This window comes from Alligator mississippiensis, chromosome 6 (genome assembly GCF_030867095.1).
Source record: "Alligator mississippiensis isolate rAllMis1 chromosome 6, rAllMis1, whole genome shotgun sequence".
NCBI lineage: Eukaryota > Metazoa > Chordata > Crocodylia > Alligatoridae > Alligator > Alligator mississippiensis.
In genome coordinates, this window is record NC_081829.1 from 42,254,342 (window position 1) to 42,281,894 (window position 27,553).

General features: G+C 43.6%; 1 protein-coding gene across 1 annotated transcript in view; it reads left to right on the top strand.

Moving 5' to 3' along the window:
- The window catches only part of WAPL (WAPL cohesin release factor), a 136,440-nt gene that overhangs the window by 66,238 nt on the left and 42,649 nt on the right, over window positions 1-27,553 (top strand). Inside the window, exon 4 of the mRNA XM_059729830.1 lies at window positions 10,610-10,728. Within this exon, the coding sequence (XP_059585813.1) occupies window positions 10,610-10,728 (119 nt within the window). The remainder of the gene's footprint in view (window positions 1-10,609; window positions 10,729-27,553) is intronic.

Here is a 27,553-nt window from a genome sequence, read left to right on the forward strand (position 1 = left end):
ACCTAGGTGGTCTGCCAACCTTTAAGAGAACAGACTCTTACCTTTTGGAGAGAGATGTAGGCCGTCCCATCCCAGCAAGGTCTTATCCTGGAAGTAAGGATCATGGTCTAGAAAGCCAAACCCTGCACGGTGGCACCAGCTCTGAAGCCGTGAGTTGACCTGCTCAATGCAGTTGCCATGGTACTGGCCATGGCTGCTGACTGGGAAGATCAATGAGAAGACTACATGTGCCCCCGAGCCTCTTAAGCTTGTCTCCCAGAGTCATGTAGTCAGCAATGACCCATCCTGGACTACTCCGGGCCACATCATTCTTTCCAACATGGATGAGGACCATGGGGTAGTAGTCAGTGGGCCTGATCAGGTCTGGAAAGCTCGCTTTGTCATCCCGAATCCAAGCTCCGGGCAGGCAGCATACCTCCCGTACTGTAGGATCCAGGCAGCAGATGGCTCCCTCCATTCTTCTCAGGAAGGAGTCGCCCACTATGATGACTCAACGTCCTCTCCTCTGGCTGCCCGGTTGCCTCTCTACCTGCCTGGTGGTAGCTGTGGATGTTGCCTCTGTCGCTGTTCTCTCTCCTAGTGATGCTAGGGCATCATACCTGTTTCCCAGCTGCACTGGGGGAGTTGTACCGGTAGTGCGAAGTCTAGATCTGCGACGTCTGGATCTGGAGGTGACCGTATAGCCAGAGTGTAAATGGTAAGAATAGGAAGTCTGCAATCTCTTTGCAGTTTCTAGGCCTTATGATTCACTTCTTAATTTTTCTTGGGACTGTCATGACCTAATATAATGGTTTAAAAGTGTGAGGATAACATGGTTAACTATAACAACAAGGCATTTCTAGGTGCCTTTTTATCAGATTCTGAGATCTGATTCTAAACTGGCAAGTCAGATGGATATAGTGTCATCTCTGAAATTTAGCTACTGAGAAAAGTTGTTTCCAAACTCATGAAAAATTGAAGTGTTGAATCAAGACTTACAAGAAAGGTTAAAGAGGATAAATTTCTGCTGTCAAAAGTAATGCAGGAAGGAGGTGATAGTTAGCAAAATATCACTGAGGGGGGAAAAAAAAACAATTTAAAGATGATTCAATTTTCCCATACCAAGATCATTAGCATGATCCGCCAGATAATCTCTAATCCCCACGCCCTGTTATTGATCTAATTTAATGCTTTTCTATGATATTGGTAGGAAACCATAATTGAGTACCTGCTGTTAAATGTAACGTACCAGATTAGGCCACTTGAAATTGAAACATTACATTTTATCTGTAACCTTCAGGGATTAGAGTTAATACTTTCAGCAGTGGAATGCTTTAGATAATTCCCATAGTAAGAGGTTCTTCCAATTATGTTTGTGGTACTTTTTTAAATCAGTCTATTTTTTTTTTAAGATTACAAGACTGCTTCACTTGGAATAGGATGAAAAAATTTGTATTAACTTCTATTAATAGTATCCTAGAAGTCCTCCCAGTTCTGGAAATCTATCAGACATTTTCCTGCATCTGTCCATTTAACATTCATAAATTAAATATCTGTTATGGGTGGATGTTTTAGAACTCAATTTCTGAGACTTTTACTACAGAACAACAATCTCTTATGCAAGCCAGCAATCAGTACTTTAAAATACTGAGGGGGCATCTTGGTTATCATCCCATCTCCATTGTTTGACTGTTCTCAAGGTCATTATGTGATAGAAGAATCAGTTTTGTAGCCGGTATCAAAATCATGGTGGTACATGGTGGTTCAATGAATAACTATCCATTGCTGATGGGCTGAAATGTTCTGAAGATGTAGGTAGATCATCATGTACCTGTACCTGTCTGCAACAATGTAATTATCAAAATAACATAATCCAAAGTATGCTGTTTTACTCCATTTTGAAATGATAGCCACCTGACCAATTGAGGAGTATGGTTGAGACATGACTTATTTCAAGAAACAAATCATCCTGCCATCAGTTGACCCAAATAAATGTATATACTTTCTGGGTCTCAGAGTAGTCAGGATTTTTCTTTTGGAAATTTTATGGACATAAATCTAGGAAAGGAATCATAGAAAATTAGGATGGGAAGGAATGTCAGGAGTGCATCTAGTCCAACCACCTGCTTCCAGGCAAGAACATCCCAACCTAAACTATTCTACATAAATTTTGTTTAACCTGCCCTTAAACTTCGTGGTACAGATGCTACGGCCTGTCTAGTTAATCTGTTCCAGTGCTTAACCACCCTCAGAGTCAGAAAAGCCCTGAAAGTTTTAACTGTTCTTCCAGATCCCCAAATTGTCAACTGCTCTGACTGTCAGCCCTTCATTAATCTCATTGGATATCAAGCCTTAATTTTAATCATAGCATTTAACTACTTCATTTGCAGATCATTTGACCAGCAGGGAGGAGGTAGGACTGAGGTCATTCAGACATGGAGGTTGAATATTGTTGCAAAAATGACACACAAGCTAGAACAGAGGTGGGCAAAATGGTGGATCTGGCCTGGAGCTGGACTTTTTCCCAGCAGCCCTCATCTGTGTTGCTGTGGCTGGTTTCCATGGAGACCCCAGAAGCAACAGGGCCATGACAACATGGGGCCAGGATTTCCATGGAGACCAGTCCCAAAAGTGCTGGCAGAGTGGGCGGCTAGGCAGGGAGCTGCGATGGAGCTGGGATCTTGCAGTAGTGACAGCATGGTTAGAGCTGGGGCAGAGCCACGATCTGCTGCCCGCTTGCCCCTGCCTAGGGCATGCAGGCAGCGGATTGCACCTCTGCCCCAGCTCAGGACCACACCGTCACCGCTGCAAGATCCCAGCCCTTGAGTAGCTCCATGCCCAGCCAGTGCTGCTGGGGCCAGTCTCCATTGAAACCCTGGCTCTGCACTGTCACGGTTCTGCTGCTTCTAGGTTCTCCATGGAAACCAGCCACAGCGACACAGGCAAGGGCTGCTGGGAAGTGGAATCTGCTGCAGGCCAGATTTTGCCCACCCCTGAGCTAGAATGTAGTGGGGAAGAGGGAGAGAAATGATGGGATAAGAAAATGGCAGTCATTAATAAAATAGCAAAATAAAAGCTCTGACAGACTGAGTTCTTTATGGAAGTAAACAAATTGCCTCTCTTAGATCTAGTCACCCTTCATGTTGAAAATTTGTCAACAATTTCAGTAGCTAGAATGCAGTCCAAGCCTGGCAATGTAATGAATGTGTAGTATTGGATTCCAGGGTAGATTGGCAAAACAAGTTGACTGTGGGAAGTAGTGTCCCAACCAAGAGGATTTGAATTAATCACACAGGAGTCAGCTTGAATCATAGAGAATTTTAGGACTCAAGGATTTTAAAGATGCATAGATGAATCTGTAGATGCTGTGTTACAACTCTGGAAATAATGTCTTCATTTTCTTTTGCCCTTCAAAAAAATCATACTTGCAAATTTCTCAGAAGAATTATAGTACTATTTAAGTATTATTTCTTAGCTTTAATTTTCTCATTGTTTAGTAACAGTTTTCTCCGAAAGCTCTCCTTTTTCCCCCATCTGATTATTAAAATTTATCATTTTTTTTATGGCAGTTTGCTAATTGCAGTAGTTTTAAGGTATACTGATACTTGAGGGATTGAGGAAGACTTACTTTTCTTGGGAACAATTCTCCAAAAAGCATGAAAAAATTAGTCTAGAATACAAACTACATAAATTAGAAAAATCTTATTTTAAATGAGTTAGTACTTAAGCAGCTTTGAAGTAGTCTCCCGCTCAGAAAACAACAAAAGAAGTAAGATTAGCAGTGTGATCTATAGTCTTGCTCTGAATGTTACTGTAAACTTGTCCTGTTCCAAAACAGATTACTGTGATTTTATCATAAACTCAAATTTTGTATGCGTGGGTATGGAATTTGTATATTGAATGCCTCAAGATCTTGTTTGTGGATAACGCATGCATCCGCATATGAGAATATGAAATATGTGAATGCATGTAGCAGTACCCAAAAAGTCCACCTGGGGAAGACAGCAGAGAGAGAGTGTTCCCCACCTGCAAACGTCTCTTTAAAGAAGTTTCACAAAACTATTAATAGTATTTTTTTTTTTAAATTCTAAAAGCTCTAAGAGCCTTAAAACTGGTTATTCAAACTTTAATAAATGGGAGGTGTAAAACTTCTGATTATCAAAGGTGTTAAAGCTACAGATGACATCTCTTTTGGTAAGGGACGAATGACTAAGTACCACATAAGAATGGAATTTGAAGGGAAAAGCTTAATTTCTTCAAGAGAGCATCCTTCTAATATTGAGTTCTTAACCAGCTTGAACTCAAAGATGCGTTTGACTTCTGCTTTTTTTTTTTAGAACAGAAGTAAAATAAAACCCACTTTGGAGCTTCAAAGCATTATTTCTAGAACCGATTTGATGTTTTAAGTCCAATTTAATTTCTGTTCGTTCATTGACATGCTTTCTTAATTTTTATTTTATTGATAAAATTTCTGGAAAAAAAAAAGATAGGAATACTTATTGCAGTTAGCAGTGTGGGTCATGAATTTTTAAGGACTTGTGCATATATTTACTGACCAGCCTGAAACTGTACTGAATGAATCTTTGATTCTCAAGGAAGTTTGTAGTATTGAGTTATAATAATTTTCAGCTGCCATAGTGTTAGATTATGGTGAATTACATTATTTTTAATACTGTTTTGAGCCTCTGCAAATGTTTGCATACTCCATAACCCTGTAAAGTGATGATAAGTATCCCCACAGAATTTCTTTCAGTCATAATTTAAAATCTAGGAATTTTTAGAAATTGCAGAATACTACTGAGTTGTAAATCTAAAATGATTTATAATTCAATATGTAACTCACTGTAAGTGAACATTGTAAGAGAGGTTGTATATGTTTAACCCTTGGATATTAAACATAGATAGTAATGGGAAGCACAAATATGGTGACTTTTACTGGGCACATTGGAGAGATTCTTTTGACCCAGTGACATTGACATAAGAAAAAAAACCCCCAAAACTAGCCTACTGGAGAACCTGAATTATTAAAAAGTTAAATAATTTTCAAGAGTACAAGAGGAAGAGCCATCTTCTTCCGATATATTTAATACGGTATCATTAAAACTAACAAACATCATCTTTTTGGTTACATATATATGCAGTGCATCTAACCTGCACAGGTTATTTTTTTTTTTCTGTTGTCTGACTACATGGCCTTTCAAATGTACTTGTCTTGTTAAGATGACATATTTAGGCAGTAGACTTGCTTTTAATTTATGGTTACCTAAACAGTTGACATAATTTCAGATATATTTGTTGGATGTGTAATATGGAGATTTTAAGAAGCTCTGACCAATAGAATATATTCTCTATTACAATTTTTTTTGCAAAAATCTAGTTGGTCTAATAAAAGATAGCACGTCTACCATGAGTCCTGATTACTTTATTACAAAAGTTCATTGACAAACAAGCAGCCATTAGCGTTAGAGGCAAGATTTTTTTGTATGGATCTTTTATTGGTTTTATCAATTCCAAAGTAATGTGTCAGGTAAGATTAAGCACTGTAGAGTTGGTCTCATGCAGGTTCTTTTAAAATTTAAAGAAATTCAAGTAGACATACTTAACTTTCTGTTTGAAAGATATGCTTGTGATGTATTTCCTACAAATTGGATGGGGACATCATGGCAACTGGTGAGAACTTTTTGAAAGTACATCCACTGTACTTAGGTGGAACACTTTCTTGCTTTCTTGTTTTTTAATACAGTATGAATTTATGTAAAAGATTAAATTCAATGAAAGTCGGGCATATCGACGGTTCATAGAACAGTGGCAAGCACAGAAAAAGATAACCATAAGCCCAACCACAACAGTGGTGCATTGGCCAGGAAACTATGACAGCAGTGTGAGTAAGAAATGGCATGGAGAGACAACCAGGCACCATGGGGAGTCCAGAACCCCTACAACAAATATTACGTTTGGTAGACCAACTCCTACAACAAGAACGAGCAGCTCGACAAATTGCACTCAAAGAAAAATTGCTACAGCAACAAGCATGGGCTCAATGGAACCAAGTTGAATTGAGAGTTCCTAAAATGACTCCTCAAGATGACCCTGAAGCCTTCCTAGAAAGTTTTGAAAGAGCAGCGTTAGCTTCTGCTTTAGAGCGAGTAAGATGAGCTGGCCAATTAGGTGTGCTCTTGATAGGAAGAGCACAAGCTGCTTAATGGGCTATGGCATGGAGTGAAGCAGTAGACTATGATAAAGTAAAAAAGCTGATTCTAGTCATTTGAACATCAACCTGGAAAAGTACCATCAAGCTTTTCATATGAAAAAGAAGAGGGAAGAGAAATCTCCACGAATCCTGCTGCAGCAACTGGCTGATCTGTTAGAGAAGTGGTTGAAACCACAAGAGGCATCAAAAGTGGAGTTGTGTGATCAGATCTTATTAGAGCAGTTCTTAGTGGATCTGGATGAAAATACCCAACGTTTGGTATGGTGTCTTCACCTGAAGTGGTCTGCAGAAGCTCTACAGTTAGCTGAAGATTTTGATAGTGCACAAATGGAAGGCAACCAAGGAGCTCTGAAGTCAGGACCTCATCGAGTAGTACGAGAGAGAGAGAGAGCAAAAAGAAGCACGAGACGGGAGAAGTATGTTTCAGATGTGGAAGAATAGGACACATAGCAAGGAAGTGTACAAGCAGTCCTTGAACGAGTCTGCGACCAAGGGAGCCTCCACTGGATAGCTGTATGCAAAGAAATGAGAGGGATAAAAATGGACAAGTAAAAATGATGGATTGCAACATTGGGAAAGCACATTGGGATGTGTCAAAGGAAAAACCTACCATCTGTGTCCATGTTGGGGGAAAGAAGATAAGAGCCATAGTTGACACTGGCTGTGCCCAGACATTAATTGGAGCAGATCTAGCTCCTCAAGGTTGGGCACCGAATGCAGGTACGGTAAAGATGATTTGCATGCATGGACAGCCGTCGATGTATCCACGCAAAAAATATGTGGTGGAAATCTTAGATGCTTCAAGGGAGATGCCAGTGGTCTTAGCCAAAGATCTACCCTACCCAGTGATATCGGGCAGAGGCTGGAATGAGATCTATAACATATTAAACACAGTGAGAAGGCAAGAAACCAAACTAGAAGGTTTAACGGGGGAAGAAGCGAGGTTTACACCGAGCCCGACGGATTGGATTTGGAGAGTTTAGCAAACAACACCTGCTTTCAAGAGGCTCAGCAAGGCGAAGACCTGTTTCGATCAATAATGCAGACTGAGCTGGCCAAGCAAGACGATCAGGTTCTCCTGAAGGAGGTTGGTTCTCCTCCCCAAGACGATCTCCTCCCTAATACCACAAATAAGTTTTTAACTCATTGGCAAGGTCCATTCACAATAGTTAGGTGTGTTGGACCAGTCGATTATGAGGTCCTTCACCCTGGACAGAAAAAAGAAAATTTTCATGTCAGTTTATTAAAACCATGGAATGAACTGGAAGGTTTGTTGGCTTATACAATGAGAGATCAGACAGAATATGAGGGGGCAGCGACTAGGGCCCAAGAAGAACAAGAAACAAGTAAAGAAGTATGTCTAGGAGCTCAACTGACTGCGGAACAAAAAGATCAATTAAAGCTAATATGGGAATCTAGAGATGTACCCCAGTTGTGTGACAGGAATAAGTCATAACATTGTCACTCCTCAGGGAAAAGTGGTCAGGGAAAGATGGCGGAGGATACCTTATCATAGATACAAGGTAATAAAGGCGGAAATGGACAAAATGCTATCACAAGGAATAGTAACAGAATCCCATAGTCCTTGGCGAAGCCCGTTGGTGACTGTACCTAAACAGGATGGCTCCCTATGAGTATGTGTTGATTTTCAAAAATTGAATGCAGTTTTGAATGTTTTTCGGTGTTTTTCCCATGCCACAAATCAGCCAACTATTGGAGGGAGTGGGACAAGCCAAATTCATATCCACATTGGATTTAACAATGTACATAAAGAAGACCAAGCAAAGACTGCTTTTGGCACACTGTGGGGTTTGTACAACTTCAAATGAATGCCGTTTGGCCTACATGGAGCTGCAGCAACTCTTCAGACTCATTGATTGGGTCCTAGCACCTCACCAAAGGTACGCTGCCGCCTACATCAATGATATTATAATATATGTTGATGAATGGGAACAACATTTAAAAGCTCTGCAGGCGGTTCTTCAAGAGCCCAGGCAAACCGGTCTAACAGCGAACCCAGGGAAATGTGCCTTAGGCAAGGCAGAAACTAAATACCTTGGTTTCATGGTAGGACAAGGATGTATTGGTCCCTTAATAGACAAAGTAGAAACTTTATGAGATTACTCACCTCCTCAAACAAAAACAAATGGATGCCTTCCTTGGATTATCTAGTTATTATCATAGGTTCATCCCACATTTTGCAGAAATAACAGCTCCTTTAACAGACCTACTGAGAGGATGTGACAATGGGCCTATAAAATGGGATGAGAAACATTTAGAAGCCTTTCATAAAACTCAACAAGCCTTATGTAACATGTGGTCCTTCATACACCCAATTTTTCACATCCTTTCATCTTACAGACCGATGCCTCTAATTACACCGTGGGTGCGGTGTTAACTCTGGAAGTAGATGGGATAGAACGTCCAATTGCCTACACTAGCGGGAAACTTGACTCCCAGGAACCCCCAGTATGCCACTATCAAACAGGAATGCCTAGCAATAAAATGGAGAGTGGAATATTTTTGATACTATCTTTTGGGCTGTAAGTTCGCTTTAATTACTGATCATGCACCATTGAAGTGGTTAAAAACCACTCAAACGGATAATACCCGGATCATGTGGTGGGCTCTTGCCTTACAGCCCTTCCATTTTGATATTGAATTCAGGCCTGGACATGCAAACGTCATTGCTGACTTCCTATCACAATGTTATCTGGATAATCAATCACGAGAAGTATTAAATAGCCATGAGGGTACATACCCTGTTCACCCCAATGACCTGGACAAATAACAGCGCTTAGCAGTGTCTTAAGGGGAAAGATGTGTGGAGGAGCGAGCGCAGACGCGAGGGGAAAAAACCGAGCACGCTGCTTCTGGAGCCATTACCATATAAGGATAGAAGGTCTGAGAGAGGAGCAGAGCGGCGGGATGTGAGGCCCAATGGAGGGAAAGGAGGAAGAGAGAGAAGAGAGGGGAATGAAAGATGATTCCCCACCGTATCTGTAGAGGAACTGATTGTGCTCCCAAGTGTGCCGGGAGGGAAGGGAGTGAGGGGCAGATCCCCGAAGAAACTACGAAGGACACAGGACATACTTCTGTAATAGTAAGGAAAAAAAAAAGGGGGATTGGTGTTCAAACTCTCTTTCTACAGTAGAGACTGGTTTGGCTGATGTTCCAAGAGGAGTCCGGACTATCAGCTAAAGATAAGTCTGACTGTGGATGTCATTACTACTAAAAATAAAAGGATTTGATGTAGAGGGATATGAAGATATAAGACCTCTCTTAACATAAAAAAAATTGAACAAAATAAAGGAAAGGAGAGAAGATTCGAAGAGAGTCTGTTTGTGAATACTAAGTTTAGTTCATTCTTGTTAGCTGTTTAAGGTTAAAGTCGTTGTGTGTGAGAAGAGTTACAAAGTTAATACTGTAAGTGATATTGGAAAAAGATGCAAGGAACATCTGTGGTCTGACTGTGTAAGACTTGTACAAATCTGTAAAAGTAAAATTAAAACAAAAAACCCCCAAAAATGAAATGAAGTAAAGTGCACAGTCTTAACCAGACTGTGTCTAGATATCTAACCTTGAGGTCAGACATATATACAGATGAGAGGATTGGAGGACATATGCATATTGCGCGTGAGCCACATAAAAAGGGCATAATAAGAACAAACTAACAGAATAAACCTTCTGCCTAATAATGTCTAAAAATGAATATTAATAATAATAACATCAGGGACGTGGCAGGCAGGAAAGTCTGGCATATCGACGGTTCATAGAACGGTTCAAGCATGGAGAAGATACCATAAGCCCAACCACAGCACTGCTTGAGATCAAGGACCTCAGGTGTACATGAAACTGTGCTGAAAACGCTGATAGTATGAAAAATTAATGTCAGCATTAAAGTCAAGTAAATGAACAGTCATCACTTTTAAGGATTTTTAGTGGTGTACAGTCTGTATTTAACCTTTGTGCACAGGTCAAAGTGGACTTTAAAAACATTGCGGTTATCATCTTGATATTGCACTTTTTTCCTATGTATCTTGAAACACTTGAATTATTAAAAAAATTATAAATAATTTCTGCTGGCCAAGCAATTTGCAAGGAAATCTGCCTATTCTTCAAGTTCGCTAGCATTCCCCAAGTACGATGCTGGACCTTGTGATCAAGTGAATTTTACTTCTGATGTGATGAGAATTATGAATGGGAACCTTCTTAATGTCAGGGGCTTTTAGTATATGTTAAGATATTTCATTATGTCCTCGAGCAATCTCAATGATCTGTTTTAAAATACCAGAATACAGTGTTTAATTCTTATAAATTACATTGCTGAAATTTTACATGGCAGTTCATAATGGAAGAAGCCATTTTTAAGGAAAGCCATTTAACTGAATATTTCTTCATTTATATTTACCTTTGCAGATCTACTGGAGTTTTCAGAAGATACATCAGGTGTACCTGAAGGCAATAAAAAATCCACAAACAAACAAGGTGATAAATCGAAGGAAAACACCAGGAAGATCTTTAGTGGGCCAAAGAGGGTAAGTGGTAATATTAAAAACTTCCTTTATTTTAAGCAGCACTGTGGAATTGAGACTCTTGCCTCTTGGTGGATCAGTTTGAGTGTAGTATCTCAGTGTCTTATTTTTATGCCATTGTGTGTGTTTAAATTATCATTAGTTCTGGATGCATCAGTCTTAAAATTAATGTTCCACACCCAGGTTTGTTCAGATTATTTGTTAATTAATTTGGATCACTGATTAATTATTGATATAATTTATGGTCAATTTTAGTGGGTGGTAATATCACTGTCGTGGAGAAAATGTATAAACACGCCTCTGCTTTTAATGTTTAAATGTTTTTGTGCTACTAAGAATTTTATTTTTCAGGTGCTAATGTTTCAAGCCTGTTTCTTTTGCCCCAACTTGTTCCTTCTCTTTTGGAAAGTTAAATAAAAGCATCTTCCATTAGTGTGTTATGCATGTAGACAACAGAATATACATTATCCCAAGTTGAATATTTAAAAATAAGGAGGAAAATCTATGTTATTTACTTTAATATAAGATGATCCTGTTCCCATCATTACATTGTATATATGGACAATGTTAACATTTGATACAATTTTTCAGGTATAGAATCTTAATTATCAGAGGTTTGTCTTGAATTTGTCAACCTTCCACTGCTACAGCAGGAAAAATAAATTGGGGGGGGGGGGAAGTAGCCCCTTTGCCCCACCCTACTGTCTTCCTCCTGATCCCATTCCCCCTTCCTTATTATCAGATCTTGCTCTACCTGAGCACAAGAAAGTGAGGAACAGATTTGAAAAAACAAACCTTAAAATAAACATAGATATAGCAATTTGTATATGGTACCCATGGCCTTAGTTCATCCAGAAATGATGTATTTTACCATTTTTGAAACTGCTGCAAGTTTTAGCACAGGTTTTTAGCATAAATATACTTTTAAGAAACACTATAGAACATACTTGGAGAGAGTATGAGCTATGCATAATATTAGTCAAAAGGCATATGATTTACCATAGAGTTCTTTGGTCTGGGTCTCGGCTGAGTCAACAGCATTTATGGCTCAGGACTGCTCAGTATGTCAGATACACATTTCCCCCCCCCCCCCCCCCCCGATAAAACAAAACAAACAAACAAAAAATAAAAGGATCCATGTGCTAATTAGCTCCCCCAGGTAGGACTGAAACCAGATGTTCCTGGCACAAGCCCTGGGATCCTCCAAAAAAAACTTATATGCAGATGAGGTGAGGGGGCAACCTGATCCGTCCACCTCACGGAGGGCAGAGCCATACTAATCGTGTGTGACAGGCTGAGAGAGGGCGTGACAGGGATTTCAGGTGAACTGTTTGGGGTCCCATTTAGTGATGTTTACCAGACATTTAAGGCTTGTTAAGAAACAGGACTCATTGGAAATGGGCAAGAAAGGCACAGCTCAGCTTCAGGAGTGAAGAGGAAGTCAAAACGTATGCAATATAGAGACTCATAATGACATTAAAAAGAGCTGGTGCTGAGATGTACAACATGAAATGGGCACTGTCATATACCTTATTCAGATGGGTCATGCTAACCTATTCTTATAGGTTCTCATCAGCATGTTTGCCCTTTATAGTCACGCTCAGTGTTGGCTCCATTTAATCAACTTCATAGTTAGTTTCCATTAGCACTGTGCAAAATGCCTGTATTCCGTTTCGGATTTGACATTTCAACAAGACAGCAGTAGGTTTCAGCGTTTCGAATTGCTGTGTTGTTTTGTTTCAGCTGAAACTTTCGAGTTTTGACCCTATTTCGGTTTTTCGGCCATAGGCTATAATGGGGACTGACTAAAATGCCCATAACTTCGTCACTTCTTCCCAGATTCTGACGAAAATTGCAGGAATGGTAGCCACCTCTGAGGGCATTGAAGACTTCCGAGTTGCAAGGAGATTGGTGAAAGGGTTTCTGGGAAACTGCACCTCAAGGTGCTGACAAGCAAAACTTGTGACCTGTGTGTGTGTGTGTTAACATGGAGTGGGGTGAAAACATCAGGCATGGTAGCCCCTGCTGAGGCCATGAAGCCTGCCAAGTTTCAAGGAGATAGGTGTAGGGGTTTCTGGGAAACTGCACTTTGTCACACAGTAGAGTCCCTAAAGATGGCCGTGATACCCCTAGGGCCCTGTGACTGCCAGCTCCACCCTGCAGGTGCCTTCTTGTCTCACCATGTCTTAACTGGAAAAGATAATAGATAGGGAGGCTGCCCTCAAGCTTCAGCTCAGCCACAGTCCTAATGGACCCCACTAAACCCTGTAGGACCCCTTGCTGGGTCCCTGAAGGGTACACCCTAAGCCTTATGGGCTAGATGCATGCCTCCAACCATCCCTTACCATGCCCCATCCCTCCAGCCACTGCTTACCACACCCCATACCTCCCAGATATTATATTGATATCATCCCTGTAATGAGGTCTCAGTCTCACTCTACCTTCTGTTGTCTCTGGGCTCCCTATGCCCCTGTTGCTGCACCCTCACTGGCACTGGGGCCTCTGTACGACATGGCAGTTTGCACCATGAGGCCTTCTCCCCTACAGCCTTAGCCTGGTTCACCACTTTAAATAACAACAGATAAGCAACACAGTAGCATTGGCATCTCAAGCAGCCAAACGGTCATAGAGCCTTTCTTTCCTTTCCTGTAGGAGCTGCTTCTCCAGCAGCTGCCAGAAAACTCTCTGCCAGCCCCAGCCCTGAGGCTGAGATGTGCCCAGGACTCTGCCTCCCCACGGTCAGCTGACTGGGGACAGGTGATAGGGGTGTAGGTTGTAGCCATGTTGGTCTAAGGATATAGGCAGACAAGGTTCTTTGGGTCAATCTGATATCTTTTAGTAGACCAACTGAATAGTTGTAGAAGTATATCTTTGCAAGCTTTGGGGTTGAAAACCCTTTGTCAGGCTGAGGAAGCACCTGCAATTAGTGTGTGTGTGGTCTTCCTGGATGGAAGAAATAAAGAAGCCAGAGGCTTGCATGCAGTGCAGGCAAGAAAGCCAGTCAGTGAAAATGGAAATGGAGGCATCAGGAGGTGAGGGACAGGCTGGGGTAGGGGTGGGGAGGGGATGTAGCAGGTAAAAGAGGAGAGGTACCTGGGGAGTCAGCTGTCCAGCAGGTTGTCGTGTCATAATTCCAATGTCTATATTAGGTCAATGAGTTTCTGTACCTAGGAGGTTGATGGAAGTGCAATTCATAGGCAGCCTCCAAGGCCTGAGCGCTACCTGTCTGATGGTGGGGTCTGGTGCCTCTGGACCCCACCATGGAAGCCATGCCCTTGGCCCACATTGGCAGCACCTGTAGTGGAGGAGGAGACTGGCTGGTGGATGGCGTGCTGGCACAGAACAGTGGATCCCCCTCTTCCACTTCCCCTTGCCTCCACCCTTCTGCGTCCCTGATTGTTCACCAGCACCTCTGTCCAGTGATCCAGGGTTTTACTGCTACATATGCTCCCCTTCACCCTCAGGTCACACATGGCGGCCAGCACGTTGACTGTACTGGACTGCAGAAATCAAGTCGTTTCCTGATGCCCTCTTTCAGCTGCCTCACCAGTGCCCGCCTGTCTGGTTACAGCAGCTTGCCCCAGCCAGGAACATTGATCCCCTGGAAGCTCTCTATTTAGCTCTGAAAGTCCCTCACTACAAGAATCACCTAACTAAGGAGAACATTGCCAGCCCTGAAGGTCTTGGTGGCCTCAAGGAAGGGTTTGAGAACCACCAAGATCTGGGAGATGGTATCCCATTCAGCTCTGTTAAGTGGGCCACTGATCGCAATCTCCCCAAGCAAGGCCATCTCATGGATGGCCTTCTGTTGCTCCACTAGCCTCTTGAGCATCAGGTGTGTGGAGTTCCACCAAGTCTCCCCATCGTAAGTGATTTTATGCTGTGGGATGTTCAGCTCTGTTTGTTTGTCCCACAACATCTTGACCCCATTGATGCTATGGTGGAAGTAGCCTGCCACCTTCCTGCATTTGAAAATGAGCTTGCTTGTGGTGCTGGTGCCATCTCTGGCAGCCTTGTCCCCCTCCATGGCGTCCCTGACAATGAGGTGCAACTTGTGTGCCACACAGCAGATGCCAACAAAGATGGCATCACAGACCACCTTGACCATATTGTTCCCATTGTTAGTGACCATGAACCCGCAGGTGAGCTCACCCTGCCCAACGAGCCACCCCTGCACCCATGGCCCCCATGATCTCGGTTGCCGTGTGGGACTCATCCATCACCTCGGCTGCAAGGAGATCCCACTGACAGCCTGACTGGTCGCACCCCTGCCCTGTGAGGGAGAGGTAGGCATGATCTCCACCCTGACTGCTCCAGATGTCCGAGGTAAAGTGTAAGGCCACCTGCGGACCTGCCTTGCACAGCTCCTCTATCAAGTACTCTCTGCATACCTCATACCAGGAGGGCACCAACATCCTGCTGAAGCTGGTGCGTGTAGGAACTTTGTATGATGGGGCCACGAGCAGTGTTCCCTCTAAAGTGTAGTGATCCATGAGCGCCTCGCTTCAGTCCGTGAGTGCGCTGCTTCGGTCCATTCCCGAATTGGTCCCGCTTCCCCCTTTAATATTTAATATTACACTGTGTACCAGATGCATTCTTTAATATTCATCTCAGTCTATTTCTTATCTTGTTAGATGTTTTTCTTTAAAGGCCCAATTCTGCTTTTAATTTGCATTGTTGTAAATAATAGAAGAAACTAGCTGTAATACCCACATACTACCTTGTAATCATGTCGATGTGGCCAGGATTAAGACTTAATTAATACTTAAATATGGGCAAGAATTTGAGTCCTCTGTCTTCCATTACCAAAGAGCTGACTTTGTCTCCAGTACCTTTGTTACATGAAGTGTGTGTACCTCCCTGTCATGTCTCTTGAACCTGCATGCAGGCTGCATTCTGCCAGTCCCTGCCTCCATGCCTCACTGCAGCCTTTGAAAGTGGCGTGGCATGATGTGTGTCCCGCCACTGGGCAGATGAGGCAGCGAGGCACATAGCATCACTTTCAAAGGCTGCAGGGAACAGGCAGAGCGCGGAAGACCTGTGGGGTTGCCGGGCTTTGGTGTGGGAGCTGTGGAGCTTGTGGCACAGGGATGAAAGCTAAGATTAGGGTGAAGCTGGAGGGGCTCAAAGCGAAGCTTGCCTGAAGGGGCTGGGAACCAGAGCAGTTCCCTGGAGCTCGTGTGGTGCCCGGCTTGGTCCCCACCCCTGCCTTGCCTCGGGGAGGAGCCGCTGCCTGCTCCGTGCAGCAGGCATGGAGGAAGAAGGGACGGGGGTGATGATTGCCCACTGATCAGTGGCCCAGCCCCTCACGGGCTGCTCTGGCCAGGACTGCGGTCTCTCTCCCCGCGGGAATGTCGGTGAGGAGTGAAGTGGAGCAGAGCAGCCCCCGCGCGGCCGAGCAGTAAGTGTCCCGCACCGGCCCCAGTGCACAGCATTAAAAAGTTACTGCGTGGCAACTTTTTTTATTGTGCACGGCCGTGCACACATGCAGCTTAGAGGGAACCTTGGCCATGAGTGCCATGAGCCGTCTGAACCGTGGCCACTCAACAAAGGAGAAGGGCTGGCCATCCACAAGAAGTGTCTCCCCAATGCTCTGCGTGACCTCTGTTACCTTGGGAATGTGCCCCCCTGTGTGCCTGGCTTTCCCCCATTGTTCCAGGGTGGCCTGCCTCTGCTTTGGGGGGATGGGGGCTTTGGAGCGAGAGGAGCACTTCCCTTTGGCCATGCTCCCACTGGTTCCAGGCTGAGGAGGAGTAAGGGCAAGGGGATGGTGCCTACAGAGATGCATCAGCATCCCTGGTCCTCGAGCGCTTCCCTCCCTTGTCCTGGCTGGTTTTGTCTTGGCAGCGTAGGCAGATAGCATATGTGGGATCATCTGACACCTCAAAATGATCCCATACCAAAATACCCCCTTGCTTCCGGGGTGCAGGTAGGGTTTCTGTTCTATCCCCCTCCTCAACAGGCAGAGGCACAATAGGTGGAGCTGAGCCACCTGCCCCCCACAGTCTCCTCCGCAGTCCCTTCTGGGGAAGGGGACTTGGCTCTAGGGAAACTTTGAAGGGTGTGGAGAATGAACTCTGCTTCCCCCTCCTGCCCCAGAATTTCTTGTGCTATCAAGCTGAGGTTCCCTACATCAAGATTGAGCTCTTCTAAGAGTGGGAGGCTCATGCTGGGACCTGCAATTGGGGTGGAGGAGACTGTGTTGCTTGTTGTCATGCTGCTGATGCTGGGGTTTATTATCACAGCTGGTGTCAGAGGCGGTTTAGCTGCAGGCACTGCAGCTCACAGTACCAGCAGAAGCCTAATGGCTGCTTGAAAAGAGGCTGTCTTTCAGCTTGGGCAACAGGGTACTTACACCTTCCCCCCTGCCCCCCTCCCCCTCCATTCTCCTTCCAGACTCGGCAGCACTGGCCTTTCCAACATGCTTCATGTTTTCCTGTGCTGGAAAAGGTGTCTGACTGCATGTAGTATGTGTATATGTAGGTGTCTGTGTGTGCAATCTATCTATATGCTGTGCTTTCCTGAACTGCCCAGCGATCACACTGTGAGGCAAAACAGATTTCTTTTTCTTCAGGTAAAAAAAACAAACCAGAATAATTTCAAAGGAATGTTTATAGGAAAAAAAGAGAAATAATATAGGGATAACAATACTAGTATTGAAGTTAGGCTAGTATAGCTAAGCTGTCAGTATAAGCTGTATCCACTCCTTTGCAAGACACGCGCCCTAGCTAGGCAGTAGCAGCTAGGAACCAGTCAGACTCTTGGTGCCTTTCAAATGCTGCTCCCTAGCAAGAGAGAGGCTGACAGCTTAGGCCAGGGGTGAGCAAAATGCCGCCCGCGGGCCAGATGCAGCCCGCCAGGCCATTCTATCCAGCTTGCGGGGCCCCTAAAAAATTTAGAAAATAGTTATCTGCCCCCGGCTGCCTGTCACGTGGCCCTCAATGGCTTCCTAAAACTCAGTAAGTGGCCCTCTGCCCAAAATAATTGCCCGTCCCTGGCTTAGGCACTTACAGACTTGTATGCTGTTTTTAACTTTTTAGGTCCCTCCTCCAGAGCATTGGGATTGGAAGGGACCTCAGGGACAGTTGGCAGACACTGGCCAGCTATAAATGTCAGTCTGTTCCCCCTCTTTCCCCTCCCTCTCCTTACTCTCTTTCCCTGCAATCCCAGCACCAAAACATCTTCAAAACGTTTCGACTTGTTTCATTTCATTTCAACACATCTCCCATTTCATTTTGGATTTGGAGTTTCGAGTGTCAAAATGCTCGAAACATTGCCGAAACAAAACAGCGGTCGCAATTTTGCACGGCCCTAGTTTCCATTAGCCCTAGTTTTCCTAGTTTTTTTTGTTTTTTTTTTTTAATAGCTTATGTGCAATCCTTACATGGCTCCCGTTCAACTTCCAGTAGATTAGACAGGTGCCATAATAAAGGGCTCCTTTCTGACTTCCAGTGGATTAAACAGATACCTAATGAATGAAGGGTAGCTTGACTTCACTTAAAACAATAAGAATAGGAAATTGAGGGCATTTTGAAAGAGCACAAGTGTTCTTAGTTTCTCCAAAGATTTTTCTGCAGTGTCAACTGATTATTTGAAAAAAAACAACTTAAACGACCCATTGCCCTACATCTATTGTTCAAGGAACACAGGAGAGGAAAAACTGGGCATGTATAAATAAAAGAATGTAGAAGGTATGGGGGAGATATACACTTGGAGTTGTCACATGTTCTTTGCACTGCATCAAAAGCTATAGGGTATTGGTGAATCTGGCCCTACAAGTAAATACTTTAAAGTTTGATATCATCTAGATTTCAGATCTTTAAATATATAGCATGGTAGCTTTCCCTTTGGGTTTCTTGTTCAGTTTTGTTGTTTGACATTTCAGTTTAATTTAAAAGAGATCCTTACACAAACTGAAATGGAGTTAAGTTCAAGGATTCATAGCAGTAATTTAGGGCAAAATCTTGCATATGGCTGTTGCATAATGTCCTACAAAACTCAGTAAGCTTGTTTTGAGGTAATTGCACTTGGATGTGAGGGTTTGATATTTCTATGTTAATGCATCTCTTTTCTGGGAATAACTGAAAGCATGAACCAGGACCTGAATAAAGGACCTGTAAAACTTTATATCTGCTGTTAAGATATGAAATGTTTTCTTACTGAAAGTCGTGTGACATACAAGACTGCAAATTATAATTATTCTAATACAATGGCAGTTTCTAATGTAATATATGCAACACTGGGAGGTTTGTATTTGTACAGCTTCTGTTAATATTTTAGATACATGGTCAATGTGCTATTCAAACCTATCCCTCATACCTTCCTCATCATCTCTGTCTGGCTCACCTATATTTGCTATAAAGAAATTTTCCAGTGGCATGGTGAAAAACTTATATTTTTTCAGCAGTAATGCTTTAAAATGGTAAGTGTTGAATGGTTTAGTTATGTGAAATCTGTATACTATTAGTTGTAATAGGATGGCACCTCAGGTAGTCTGTGGGTTTAACTAATGGGGGGTTTTTTTGTTTTAATTTCCTCAGTTTGAAAGTAGAAGGAGAAATAGATATGCCAAATGGATGTGTATGTAGGTATTCCACTAGTAATTGTACTGAACTTTGCTCACCTACCTATTTTGTTGACTGACTTCTTGCTGAGGTTAAAAGTAGGTGCTTGAGGAAAGGTTTGAAAGTGAAGAGGGAAGTAGGCTTCCAGTCTTGTTCAGGAAGGCATTCAGTGAGAAGTGAGACTGTGCAGAGACAGATTTGAGAAGCCTATAAATGAAACATTGCAGCTGACGTTGACAGAGCAGGGAATTCAGGGCAGCTTAAGTGCCAGATTTTGAGTAACTCCTCAGGCAATGTTCTTACCCAAGTAAATGTTTGTTAGATGGCATCTTGGGATTGTTTTGCCCCTGAACAGTTCAACACATGCATGTTGCATACAGCAAGAGACTGGATGATTTGAAGACATAATTGAATTGAGGGGGGTAGAGGGAGCTTTGGAGCCGTTCTTATGTTACTCTGTTTGCATGTATCTAGTAATTTTTTATTGCTCTGGCTGCTCCTTTTATCCAACTTCTGAGTGGCTAGGGGCCTGTGGCCCCTAGTCACACACTGCATGGGCTACATACCCCAGACTACGTACCATATGACATGTGTGCCCCCTACTCCAACATGCCAGTGCCCCACTGCCATGCCTTGTTTTCCTCACAGTCCTCTACCTCACTCTCCCATGTTGTGCAGTGTGGGGTCTCCCTACCCCCTTCCATTGTGCTGTACAGGGTCTCATGGGTCTGGCCACGCTACCCAGACCCACAAACAGAGGTGAGGCAGGCAGTGTAAACTGGAAGTTGGAGGGGGAGCCCTGAGAGAAGACCATTGTAGAGAGCGGCACCCTGATTGGAAGCCTGAGAGGCCACAGCTTAACTTCAGGGGCCTGCCAGTTGGACATCCCTGGGTGTTACAAAACTGAGTAGGGTGGATAAAAAATGGATATATATGTATGTGTCTTTCTGTTGATTTCTTTTTTTTAATTCAGTCAAACCTTTTGTGTAGTTCACTTGTCATTTTGTAATCTTATATGGCATATATATATATAATAAATGTTTATTTCACTAGTTTTCCAACTGTTAGTAGCATTTTATATTTTACACAAGGTATTTTTTTTGTTTAATAAAGAACTTACTTGCTTAAATGTTCATTATGCTAAAAATAAGTCCTGAACCTCATAAAAATCTTGAATGCAAGAATAGCAGACTTGAAGACATGTAAATAAGTTGTGCTGTAGTTATAACCAATGCCATTTTATGCTGTGCTGAAATATTTTCATCAGTTTTAAGTTAATGGGACTCCTGTTCTTAGCTCATAGGTACTTTTGAATTTTAGCCATTAGGTTCTTAAGCTTGTATATAGGTATTTGTAAGTTAGGCTTGCTCTCTTGAAAGTTTTATCGTGTGCATGCGTGTATAAAAAGCTGCCAGTAACTTTTATTAAGGTAAGAAAAAACTTACTATTCTTAGTGATACAGTAGCTTTGTTCTGAAGTGACAGATTTTATACTGCTTAAAGCAGCATGCTTAACTTTTAAGCACATAATGAGTCTCATTTAAGTCATTGTGACTATGTGGGTGAAGCTTTATACCTGTTTAAGCATCAGCCTGTTTTTAATAAGTAATTTTGAGCATTAGTTAAATTGCTCCACCCCAACCCTGGATGGCAGGGAGGATAAAAAGTGCATAACTACATTGCTGGTGACTTACAAAATAAATGTTTCCACTACCTGACTCCTTGAAAATTATGGGTGTGAAGCATCCATAAGTAACTCGGGCAAATTTGAAGTTGCTGAATTGGAGTTTGAATTAAACTGGTTCAGCTTGCAACTCAAAAGAAGTAGCCCTGGCAGTTCATTGTAGTAGAAAGAAAGAGGAGGAAAGGAGCAGGATGTGGGTTTAGGATATGGAAATGTGCTCTCTAAATACTATATACAAATCCAAAATGTTTTTTAAACTGATAAACAGCAGCTTTGGAAAAAATAATGCTCTGGTGCCATCTGAGGGTTTCTGGTATCATCACAATCTAGGTGAACTCATTGTCAGTGTTGTTATAAACTCCTTAATGATACAAGACAATCTCCCTGTAAATACAGGATTCTTTTTTGAAGTGTGCTTTTCTAGTAGGCTGTCAGTCCAATTTGAAAATTGATGGGGTTGTTGCTGCTGTGTCTTTGGAGAAGCACAGCCTGAAAATGCCTGCTTTTAGAAAGCTCGCTCCTATGTAGCATAGATATCCCTACTTTAAACTTTCTATTATATTTCTATCCTGTGAATGATGTTTAATTTCTTTTTGGACTTATGTTAAATATTTGTAAACTGTTGTTTTGTTCCCCCCTCTTGTACTTAGTAGAGTTGCATATGTTCATATTTCTTTTTTTTTCCTCATAATTACACTAACCTTTTTAAGTCATTGCTAAGTCTTCTCTGACCTCTGTAGTTACTTGTAAGAGTAAGCAGCTGTCAATTTAGACACTCTGGGTCTCTGTACACATGCCCTGGGGTGGGAAGCGCAGTGTTTTAATTAGAATGGCTCCTGGGCAGCTGCTGTAATTAAAATGTCACAATGTCATATGTATTCAGCATCCCACATTTCAAAATGGCTGTGGGTTTCTCTTAAAGTGCCCCTGCCACCATTTTGAAATGCAGGACACTGAATACATGTGATGGTGAATCACGCTGGAACATTCTAATTCGGATGGTCCAGCAGATTCAATCCAATGTGTTCTAATTGGAACGCATTGGAGCATGTGTATAGGCACCCTCTATTTCAGGGCTTAGCAACATTTATGCGCAGAGTGCCAACTTGTAACCTCAACTTGTAGTACGTTGCCGTGCCAGGGGCAGATGGTGGGGGAGCCACCAGGAGCCTGACCCTTGTTGTGGCAGCGTAGCCCTGGCCCTTTCCCTGCCATTGGCCCTGACGCATGGGTGCACTCACACCAGCAACAAGCCTGGTGCAGCCTCTTGCAGTTTCCTGGCTGCCTGCCACAGCTGGCCCAGGCTCTGGGCAGGCCCCTGTCAACCCACCATGAAGTCTGGGCTGCTTGCAAGAGGGAGTAGGGAGGCTGCAAGCAGCAGCACCAGGGTCTGGGGAGCCCCAGCCCAACTCGTTGCATATGGTAGGGAAGGGGCTGGGGCTTTGACTGCACTGCCACAACAAGGATTGGGCCCCTCACAGCTCCCCCGCCATCCACCTGAGGCACCAATGCCAAACAAAATGCCTTTGCGTGCCTGGCACACATGCTGGTTGTTGCTTATCCCTGTTCTGTTTGTTCTTCTACATCCAAAATACAAAAATACTTCTATAACTCCCCATGTAAAGACTGTATGAAGAGTATATTTGCCACAAATATTAGAAACTAGTGAGCATGCGTACACAAGTTTCTTGTTTAATCATTTTTATGTACATAATAATTGATAGGAATCTAAAGAAAACTATAAACTGTCAGTGTAATCTCTTTAAATATATACCTACCATTATAGACCTCCAGACTTCAGAATACAGAATATACTAATTACTGGGTAATTAGTTTATATGGTTGCACATTAGCAAGAAAGGAAAAAAATATGTTTGTAATGAAGTGAATTGCTACCCTTTATCAAGGGAAACAATCTTGTTCTAAAGTATTAGTGCTTCATATCATACGTTGCATTCTGCCAAATGGAGATGGGCCCATGAAGATTGAATTGACATGCATATCACTGGGTCTCTCACTGGGATTGTAGAGAGACAGCAACAGGGCGCCAGACTACCAAGCGTAGACCCTGAAATGGTGCAGAGGCACTTGGAGGAACTGGATGCGTTTAAGTCGGCAGGCCTGGATGAGCTCCATCCGAGGGTACTGAAGGCACTGGCTGACGTCACTGCACAGCCACTGGCGGGAATATTTGAACACTCATGGCGCACAGGCCAGGTCCCGGAGGACTGGAAAAGGGCCAATGTAGTCCCCATTTTCAAGAAGGGGAGGAAGGAGGACCCAGGCAACTATAGGCCAGTCAGTCTCACCTCCATCCTTGGCAAAGTCTTTGAAGAAATTATCAAGGCTCACATTTGCGAGAGCCTAGCAGGACAAATTATGCTGAGGGGAAACCAGCACGGGTTCATAGCAGGTAGATCATGCCTGACTCATCTAGTCTCTTTTTATGACCAGGTTACAAAACACCTGGACACGGGAGTAGGGGTTGACGTCATTTACTTAGACTTTAGGAAGGCCTTTGATACGGTATCCCACACCATACTGGTGAATGAGTTGAGGCTGTGACTTGGATGACTGCACGGTCCAGTGGGTGGCGAATTGGCTAGAGAGTCGTATCCAGAGAGTTGTAGTGGATGGGTCGGTATCGACCTGGAAGGGTGTGGGCAGTGGGGTCCCGCAGGGCTCGGTCCTTGGACCTATACTCTTCAATGTCTTCATCAGCAACTTGGACAAGGGAGTGAAGTGTACTCTGTCCAAGTTTGCGGATGACACAAAACTGTGGGGAGAAGTGGACACGCCAGAGGGCAGGGAACAACTACAAGCAGACCTGGACAGGTTGGACATATGGGCAGAAAACAACAGAATGCAATTCAACAAGGAGAAATGCAAAGTGCTGCACCTAGGGAGGAAAAATGTCCAGCATACCTACTGCCTCGGAAATGACATGCTTGGTGGCACGGAAGCGGAAAGGGATCTTGGAGTCCTAGTGGACTCCAAGATGTACATGAGTCGCCCATGTGACGAAGCCATCAGAAAAGCTAATGGCACTTTATTGTGCATCAGCAGATGCATGACGAACAGAACCAAGGAGGTGATACTTCCCCTCTATCGGGCGCTGGTCAGACCACAGTTGGAATACTGCGTGCAATTTTGGGCGCCCACTTCAAGAGGGATCTGGATAACCTGGAGAGGGTCCAGAGAAGGGCCACTCATATGGTTAAAGGCTTGCAGGCCAAGCCCTATGACGAGAGACTAGAGCACCTGGACCTCTTCAGCCTCCGCAAGAGAAGGTTGAGAGGCGACCTTGTGGCTGCCTATAAGTTCATCATGGGGGCACAGAAGGAAATTGGTGAGGCTTTACTCACCAAGGCACCCGTGGGGGTTACAAGAAATAATGGCCATAAGCTAGCAGAGAGCAGATTTAGACTAGACATTAGGAAGAACTTCTTCACAGTTTGAGTGGCCAAAGTCTGGAATGGGCTCCCAAGGGAGGTGGTGCTCTTCCCTACCCTGGGGGTCTTCAAGAGGAGGTTAGATAGGCATCTAGCTGGGGCCATCTAAACCCAGCACTCTTTCCTGCCTATGCAGGGGGTCAGACTCGATGATCTATTGAGGTCCCTTCCGACCCTAACATCTAGGAATCAAAAAGGCTTTGATTCTGTTCCCTTATGGGGACCAGCTCTCCCAAATCTATGTCACCGAGAGTTCTGTGACAGCACACAATTCCCCCATTTCTCCACTACCCACCTCCAAAAAAAAAAAAAAAAAAAAGTAAGTTTGAATGCCATAAAGAAACTTTCCGTAGCTCAGAATTCTTTGTATGTGAAATGTGTGGAATGTCATTTTAGGTGTTGCATTTTGATTTGCTGTTTGCTGATAAATTGATCACTGTATCTTCCTTTGCAAATGCTTGGCTTTTATGTGACTTATTTTAATATTTATCACTTTTCCTATTCTTTTTGTTCTTTGAACTAAAACTGCAGATCCGTTACCATGGGTCTTCTGTTTGTAACTTTTTGGTGGTTAAAAGCAGTTCTGTTAATAATTGTTGGCTGGGCAGGATTGCTCCCTCTGAAGACCCAGTCATCTGGTATGAATTGCCTCTAATAGCTACAGGAAGGTTTTATCAGACTAAGCTCCAAGCAACAAAAAACTAAAAGTCAGGAGTCAAAAATTGTGGTCAGGTTGGTCCATGGGGGATCTTAAGAAAGGTTACCAAAGATGCCATCCTCTTACTAAAGCGGCTGGTTGGAACATTTGTGAAGCAACCAAAGAAATAGAGACCAGCCAGACCCAGAACATGGACTCAGACACCAGGTTCAGGCTGCTTGTACTCTTCTGCCACAGAGATAATAGGTATCTGTCTTACTATGTTTTATTATACCACTGACTTTTTTTTCCTTTCGTGTGGCACAGCAAAGGTTATCAACATCTGTTTGCTCAGCATTTGTGCTGCCATAAATGTGTTTTTATGGTGACACAAATGAGATGTCATATAACTTCTGTTTCCACCCGTAGAAAGTATCTATGAAGTTCAAGGAACCTATTCAGTCTCAAAAGATTTGAAAAGGCTTGGCTTTTTCTAATATTTTATACCCATGACACAAACAAATAGTTTACTGTTCAGATCCCCTTTTTGGCAGTATCCTGTTGAGCCTTCATCTGCATTACAAATAAAGTGGAGAACCATATAAGGTGGGTGACTGGGTCTTAAGAGGTTAATTATTCTTGTCCCCTCCCCTTGGTATTTGAGATACTAGGATTGAAAAATAATAGCAGCAGGACACTACAGCATCTGCTTCCACCCTAGAGAAACTTTTTTAAAGGTTTTCTTTCAGGCAAGATGCCTTTGTTCTTTTGTTCTCTTCTACGTTACATAATAAAAATCTACTACTCATATACCCTAGAATGGGCACTTTGGACCCTCATATTCATCTGTCTCCCTGGGAGAAGAGCTTCCTTTTTTGAGATTGTAAATGTAAATCATGAGAGGTTTACATGTGGGTAAACCAATTGTCTTTTCTGCAAAATACTTCTAAGAACAGACTCAAGCGTCTTATTGTTCGAAGGTCTTTTCCTTTTCTGGATCTAACTACAGAGTTGATGCATGTGTTGTGCAAGAGCCATGCATGCAAAGTTAGGTTCACAATTGCTGCTTTTATTCAGGATCTGAAGAGCTGCTGAACTAGAAGCTGTCTTTGAAAGATTTCACTAGCATTAGCTGTGGTTGAGGATTGTCCTCCACTGCTTCCAAAACCTTGAGATGCTGAAGAAGAGCAGCAAGCTAAAAATCTGTCAAGACCAGTTTTGCCTGAAGCTGTGAAAAGTTCATCCCTTGGCAAGGTGGGTATTGGCCACTACTTGAATATCCTGTTTCAGTGCTTATAAGTGATTGGCACACTTTGCAGGTAAATCAGCAGTTCTTGGTCTCATTAGACTTAAGGTACCCTTTGGTATATGCCAGCTCTGCTTTCACTTGCTTTTTTTTACTCCTGTGTATCCTAGTTGGGAGTCACTGTGCTAAAAAAGGGATGTTCAGCTGGCTGATTCCTTTGTCACATGGCGTTTGTCAAAAGAGACACCAGATAGAAAACTAGAGGTGCACCGATATATCGGTCCAATATCAGATTGGCACTGATATAAAGAAAATTGGCTGTATCGGAAATCGGCCTAATGTGTCTGATTAAATGGCTCGTGCATGCGCACAGCCGCAGTGCAGCACAGAGCGCAGCCCTGCAGCTTGAAGGACTGCATCCACCTATTGTGGTGGAAGGGAGTTGGGGTGGGTGGCAGATCAAGGTCCTCACATTAAGCGAGGGAATAGGGAAGGTGCTGCCCAGTCGGGGTGGGGCAAGTGTGGGATGGAGCCATGGCTCATTTTGGGGGGGGGGGGGGGGGGGGCGCAAGGCTCCTGCCACTGCGTGTGCCCTGGGAGTGTGCCCCCTGGACCTGCACGGGGCAGGGTGGGCTGCAGCTGTGGGTTGGGGCCAGGGCCAGGGCTGTGCTGGGCTTTTCCTGGTGGGGGCTGGGCTGCGCTTAGGGCGGGTGGTAGTGGCACTGGGAGATGAGACTGGGGGGCCTGCAGCCGCCCACCCTGACTGCAGCCTGGCCCAACCCCCACCAAGAAGAGCCTGGCGCAGCCCCAGCCCACAGTGGCAGCCACCTTGCCCTGTACAGATCCAGGGGGCACATGCCCCCCACCACCATGTCCCTTCCCTCCCCCCTCCCCTTCCACAACAGACTTCCTAGCTGCACGCAGCTCTCCATGCTGTCAGAAATCAGATCAGTATCGGCCAATGTCTCCTTAAAAATCTGCTATCAATATCAGCCCCCAAAATCTCTATTTATGCACCCCTATAGAAAACCTAAAACTTTCACACAAGCAGACCCAGACCTTGTATGATGCTTCCAATAAGAGGGTAATATTGAATCACCATCATGTCAGAAGAATGGCTCTTAAGCAGAGATCCAGCATGACTTACAAAAAAGAAATGCACTCAACCCCCACCCAAATTTTGCAATAATTGAGAACAGTATAATTAGGTGGAGCCTTCAGTGGCAATGGCTTCTGAAGAGCAGTA